At 42.0% G+C, this 7,283-nt stretch overlaps 1 protein-coding gene across 1 annotated transcript; it reads right to left on the bottom strand.

Moving 5' to 3' along the window:
* Positions 1-2,041: 2,041 nt before the first annotated feature.
* LOC126160328 (craniofacial development protein 2-like) lies at positions 2,042-2,755 on the bottom strand. The gene has a single exon (XM_049916900.1). It carries the CDS (start codon positions 2,753-2,755, stop codon positions 2,042-2,044), a length of 714 nt encoding a protein of 237 aa, XP_049772857.1.
* Positions 2,756-7,283: the final 4,528 nt, after the last annotated feature.

Raw genomic sequence — 7,283 nt, 5'->3', positions numbered from 1 at the left:
CTCCTACCCTCTACTGCTGAATCCATGAGTCTCTTGGGTAACCTTGCTTCTCCCATGCGTGTAACATGACCCCTCCATCTAAGCCTGTTCGCCCTGACTGCTACATCTATAGAGTTCATTCCCAGTTTTTCTTTAATTTCCTCATTGTGGACACCCTCCTGCCATTGTTCCCATCTACTAGTACCTGCAATCATTATAGCTACTTTCATATCCGTAACCTCAACCTTGTTGATAAGGTAACCTGAATCCACCCAGCTTTCGCTCCCATACAGCAAAGTTGGTGGAAAGATTGAGCGGTGCACAGATAACTTAGTCTTGGTACTGACTTCCTTCTTGCAGAAGAGAGTAGATCGTAGCTGAGCGCTCACTGCATTAGCTTTGCTACACATCGCTTCCAGTTCTTTCACTATGTTGCCATCCTGTGAGAATATGCATCCTAAGTACTTGAAACCGTCCACCTGTTCTAACTTTGTTCCTCCTATTTGGCACTCAATCCGTTTATATTTCTTTCCCACTGACATTACTTTCGTTTTGGAGATGCTAATCTTCATACCAAAGTCCTTACACTTCTGATCTAGCTCTGAAATATTACTTTGCAAACTTTCAATCGAATCTGCCATCACAACTAAGTCATCCGCATATGCAAGACTGCTTATTTTGTGTTCACATATCTTGATCTCACCCAGCCAGTCTATTGTTTTCAACAGATGATCCATAAATAATAGGAACAACAGTGGAGACAGGTTGCAACCTTGTCTTATCCCTGAAACTACTCTGAACCATGAACTCAATTTACCGTCAACTCTAACTGCTGCCTGAGTATCCATGTAAAGACCTTTAATTGCTTGCAAAAGTTTGCCTCCTATTCCATAATCTTGTAGAACAGACAATAACGTCCTCCTAGGAACCCGGTCATATGCCTTTTCTAGATCTATAAAGCATAGATACAATTCCCTGTTCCACTCACAACACTTCTCTATTATTTGCCGTAAGCTAAAGATCTGGTCCTGACAACCTCTAAGAGGCCTAAACCCACAGTGGTTTTCATCCAATTGGTCCTCAACTAATACACGCACTTTCCTTTCAACAATACCTGAGAAGATTTTACCCACAACACTGATTAAAGAGATACCTCTGTAGTTGTTACAATCTTTTCTGTTTCCATGTTTAAAGATTGGTGTGATTACTGCTTTTGTCCAGTCTGATGGAACCTGTCCCGACTCCCAGGCCATTTCAATTACCCTGTGTAGCCATTTAAGACCTGAAATTCCACTGTATTTGATGAGTTCCGACTTAATTTCATCCACCCCAGTCGCTTTATTGCACTGCAATCTATTGACCATTTTTTCCACTTCTTCAAATGTGATCCTATTTCCATCATCATTCCTATCCCATTCTACCTCGAAATCTAAAACATTACTGATCGCATTTTCACCCACATTGACCTACTCTTCAAAATATTCCCTCCATCTGCCCAAGGCATCCACAGGAATCACCAGCAGTTTTCCTGACCTGTCCAAAATACTTGTCATTTCCTTCTTTCCTCCCTTTCGAAGACTGCTAATTACACTCCAGAATGGTTTTCCAGCAGCTTGACCCATAGTCTCCAACCTGTTTCCAATGTCTTCCCACGATTTCTTTTTGGATGCTGCAATTATCTGTTTGGCTTTGTTTCTTTCTTCAACATAACTTTCTCTGTCTACCTGGGTTCTGGTATGTAGCCATTTTTGATACACCTTCTTTTTCCTTTTACAGGCTGCCTTGACTGTATCATTCCATCAAGCTGTTTGCTTCATCCTACTTTTACACACTACTGTTCCAAGACATTCTTTAGCCACTTCTAGTACTGTGTCCCTGTACCTTGTTCATTTCTTTTCCAATGACTGTAATTGACTACATTCAACTAACTGGTACCTTTCTGATATCGCTGTTATGTACTTGTGCCTGATTTCCTTATCCTGAAGTTTCTCCACTCTTATCCTCCTACATATGAACCTGACCTCCTGCACTTTCGGCCTCACAATCCCAATTTCGCTGCAGATTAAATAATGATCAGTATCATCAAAGAATCTCCTGAATACACGGTGTCCCTCACAGCCTTCCTGAATTCCTGATCTGTTATTATATAGTCAATGACAGATCTGGTTCCCCTGCCTTCACAAGTATACCGGTGAATGTTCTTATGTTTAAAAAGGGAGTTTTTGATTACTAAGCCCATACTGGCACAGAAATCCAAGAGTTTTTTCTCGTTCCTGTTGGCCTCCATATCATCTCCAAATTTACCCATAACCTTTTCATACCCTTCTGTTCGATTTCCAATCCTGGCGTTAAAATCACCCTTGAGCAGAACACTGTCCTTGTCCTTTACTCTAACAAGTACATCACTGAGAGCCTCATAAAAACTATCCATCTTATCTTGATCTGTCCCTTCACAATGCGAATATACTGACACAATCCTAATTTTCTTGCTAGACACTGTCAAATCTATCCACATCAGTCGTTCGTTTACATACCTTATTGCCACTACGCTGGGTTCCATTTCTTTCCTGATGTAAAGCCCTACACCCCATTGTGCTATTCCTGCTTTGACGCCTGACAGGTAGACCTTGTATTCTCCCACTTCCTCTTCTTTCTCACCCCTTACCCGAATGTCACTAACAGCTAAAACGTCCAGCCCCATCTTACTTGCAGCCTCTGCCAGCTCTACCTTCTTCCCAGAGTAGCCCCCATTGATATTAATAGCTCCCCATCTCATTACCATTTGTTTGCCAAGTCCCTGGTTTGTCAGTTAGAGGTGGGACTCCGTCACCTCCAAAGGTCCGAGGCATTTTGCTCTGATTGTTGCCAGCATCATATTTAAAGTACCAGGGAAGCAGGTTGCTAGCCTTACTTGCCCCGAGTACCATTGGCTTTTACCCCTAACGGCCGAGGGACTAACTGGTGGATTTGGTAGTCTTTGCCGTATGAGCACAAAGGTGACCACGACTCAGAATATGTCCGAGATGCCCAGCCTTATTCCAAAGTAACTGGTGTCCCGACTGTCGGGACCACTTACTTGGCCACTCATACGTTGCCCGTGGTTCATGAACTAGGACATGACTACAGGAATCCACACCATGAACCACGTTCTTGAGGATAATATTATAGAAATGGAAAAGAATGTAGATGAAGATGAAATAGGAGATATGATACTGCGTAAAGAGTTTGACAGAGCACTGAAGGACCTAAGTCGAAACAAGGCCCCAGGAGTAGACAACATTCCATTAGAACTACTGACAGCCTTGGGAGAGCCAGGCCTATCTGAACTCTACCATCTACTGAGCAAGGTGTGTGAGACAGGCGAAAAACCCTAAGACTTCAAGAAGAATATAACTCCAATCCCAAAGAAAGCAGGTGTTGACAGATGTGAAAATTACCAAACTATCAGTTTAATAAGACAAGGCTGCAAATTACTAACATGAATTATTTAGAGACGAATGGAAAAACTGGTAGAAGCCGACCTCGGGGAAGATTAGTTTGGATTCCGTAGTAATGTTGGAACACGTGAGGCAATACTGACCTTACGACCTATCTTAGAAGAAAGATTAAGGAAAGGCAAACCTACGTTTCTAGCATTTGTAGACTTAGAGAGTGCTTTTGACAATGTTTACTGGAATACTCTCTTTCAAATTCTGAAGGTGGCAGGGGTAAAATACAGGGAGCGAAAGCCTATTTACAATTTGTACAGAAACCAGATGGCAGTTATAAGAGTCGGGGAGCACGAAAGGGAAGCAGTGGTTTGGAAGGGAGTGAGACAGGGCTGTAGCCTCTCCCCGATGTTATTCAATTTGTATATTGAGCAAGCAGTAAAGGAAACAAAAGAAAAAATCGGAGTAGGTACTAAAATCTATGGAGAAGAAATAAAAACTTTGAGGTTCACCGATGACATTGTAATCCTGTCTGAGGCAGCAAAGGACAGAGGATAATGGAATGTAGTCGAATTAAGTCGGGTGATGCAGAGGCAATTAGATTAGGAAATGAGACGCTTAAAGTAGTAAATGAGTTTTGCTATTTGGGGAGCAAAATAACTGATGTTGGTCGAAGTAGAGAGGATATAAAATGTAGACTGGCAATGGCAAGGAATGCGTTTCTGAAGAAGAGAGATTTGTTAACATCGAGTACAGATGTGTCAGGAAGTCGTTTCTGAAAGTATTTGTATGGAGTGTAGCCATGTATGGAAGTTAAACGCGGACGATAAATAGTTTAGACAAGAAGAGAATAGAAGCTTTCGAAATGTGGTGCAACAGAAGAATGCTGAAGATTAGATAGGTAGATCACATAACTAATGAGGAGGTACTGAATAGAATTGGGGAGAAGAGGAGTTTGTGGCACAACTTGACTAGAAGAAGGGATCGGTTGTAGGGCATATTCTGCGGCATCAAGGGATCACCAATTTAGTATTGGAGGGCAACGTGGAGGGTAAAAATCGTAGAGGGAGACCAAGAGAGGAATACACTAAACAGATTCAGAAGGATGTAGGTACTGGGAGATGAAGAACACTGCACAGGATAGAGTAGCATGGAGTGCTGCATCAAACCACTCTCTGGACTGAAGACTACAACAACATCATGGAAGCAGACAGAAACCGAAGCTAATCTTCAGGAACATCGCGCATTTTTTGAAACACATGCTATGTCTTTTCATGAAAACTGCTGATTGTAGAAGGACGGAAGGAAGATTAGGGTTTAACGTCCCGTCGACATCGAGATCGTTGAGGCTGAACACAAGAATTGACTGCTTCAAGGATGGCAAGTGAAATCAGTCGTGCACTTTTAAAAGAACAATCCCGGCGCTTGCCTGCACCAATTTGGGGAAATCGCGGAAAACTTAAAAATCTGGATGCCTATACGCGTATTTGATCCGTTGTCATCCTGAATACGAGTCCACTGAGCTAACCACTGTTGCTGAGTGGGTGCTAGTATAAATGTAAAATTCTTCCCGTTCCATTACTGACATACTTTATGTATGGGACATCAGGGGAACTACATCGCACGTTGTTGTAATGTTTTATAATGCTATCTGATACCCTGTTGATGGAGGTTATGACAACAGAGCTTGACGCTCTGGCCACATACTAGCAAGCAATTAATGAATCAGCCTATTAGTGATATGCTGTAACACAAACATTGTGGTTCCAGGTGTTCTAGAGGTGCGAGTCTCGAGAATCACCGCTATCTGTGACCGTTCCACCATATCGTCTATGGATACGATGGTGTCTATAGAACCATCACAAACACACTCGCGACCAAACCCTGAACGATACAATATTCCGCTGTGTCCTTACTTCGTCCTGACAACCGCCAGGAAAGTCTCTATTTTTCGGGTATGGTGTCAAAAATTAACGACGTATGACATCTCAAGATCTCAACCTATCTCCAAGTATTCTGTTCCCAACAGTTCTTGGTAACAGTTTGCTTCTAACCTTTGTTCGAATTTCAACTTTTGTCTTTCATTTCTTCGTCAGAGACAGTCTAACAAATATATGAATTTGTTGCGTAGTCCTTATTGAAGAAATCAGGCATATTTTTCTTTACGCTCCATTGTTCTGATTCCCTCTCGTCTCCACTCTTTCTTTAACCGTTGAACTTCAGTCACGTGTTTGAAAGATCTATCGGTATGATGGTCTCTTGACCCTAAATCAAATGATCTGACAATATATTTTTCAGAAGGTGTTAATGATTACCAGTTTGGCTCATGATAAGATTTTTGTTTAAACAACCAAGATCGGACGACTGACCATAATCAGTTTCCTTCATACATAATTGAAATAGTGCCTAAGTAGCATTACGAGAAGAAACTGTCACAGATCCGTTAGCTGATATAAGTGTTTACAACAACATACACGTAATATCACGTACTCACTCAAATGTATTTGCGGCATCATATTAGGAGAACAAAAAACCGTTGCTGACAAATAATAAAACTATAAATTGTCACTGAAAATAAATGTATGACATACACATCGATGTAACACGTTATGAACAAATCATAAACATATAAAAACGCTTCGCATTTGCGGAAAGTTGCCTGTTGCCTCATCCTCATATAAATTACATCGTCAATGTGTAAACTGTTGTAGGCAGAGCACTCTTTCACGATACGTCACCAATCGACTGCACATCTGACAGCTGATGGACATAGAGCTCTTCATACGCCAGTAGTGTGGTATATTACGATAAGTAAATGTGACATTTAACAGATGCATATGACAGCAACAAAATCAGATACATAGTTAGCTGAAAACAGATCGCTGATGAAAAATAATACTGCAATTTGGTTTTAAAAATTGTGTAAAATGGCTGCAGTACTGCTTTACTCATTTTCGAACGTCTGTAAAAATAGCTGCAGTATCTGTATCGTCATGTTACCTCACAATAAACACGATGAACATGGCTAGGCTTCAGCATAGTTAGGCTTAGAATCTCATTATAACCGGCGTTCTGTTGATGCAGTTCAAATGGTTCAAATGGCTCTGAGTACTATGGGACTTAACATCTGAGGTCATAATTCCCCGCGCGCAGCTCGTCGTCGTGCGGTAGCGTTCTCGCTTCCCGCGCCCGGGTTCACGGGTTCGATTCCCAGCGGTGTCAGGGATTTTCTCTGCCTCGTGATGGCTGGGTGTTGTCTGATGTCCTTAGGTTAGTTACGCTTAAGTAGTTCTAAGTTCTAGGGGACTGATGACCATAGATGTTAAGTCCCATAGTGCTCAGAGCCATTTGAACCATTTTGAACCATAATTCCCCTAGAACGTAGAACTACGTAAACCTAACTAACCTAAGGACTTCACACACATCCATGCCCGAGGCAGGATTCGAACCAGCGACCGTAGCGGTCGCGCGGTTCCAGACTGTAGTGCCTAGAACCGCTCGGCCACTCAGGCCGGCCTGGAGAGGTTTGCACGATGTTGTTGCCATGTTGCCTCGCCCAACAATTTACGGTGCTTTTGTTCACTGCCAGATCTCCGCAGACATTCTGCAAGCGCCTATGAATATTTGCGATGCTCAGGTTTTACGCCAAAAGAATCTCAGTGGTCTTTCCATTGAACACACATTGAGATATTGCTCTTGTGGTTTCATATAGAGGAATTTTAACACTGCAATCAGGATTTATTGATTAACATGTAGCCATAAAATTGTAACCTAGAGAGAGTTGGAAATCGGACTTACTCTTCTTGGCTCGAGAGTAGTGGTTACTTATGATATGAGAAGAATACAGTGACATAACAAATTGGTACAACACATAAT

Source organism: Schistocerca cancellata, chromosome 2, assembly GCF_023864275.1.
Source record: "Schistocerca cancellata isolate TAMUIC-IGC-003103 chromosome 2, iqSchCanc2.1, whole genome shotgun sequence".
Classification (NCBI taxonomy): Eukaryota; Metazoa; Arthropoda; class Insecta; order Orthoptera; family Acrididae; genus Schistocerca; species Schistocerca cancellata.
Note: the sequence above shows the minus strand (reverse complement) of the source record. Positions and strands in the feature narration are given on the sequence as shown.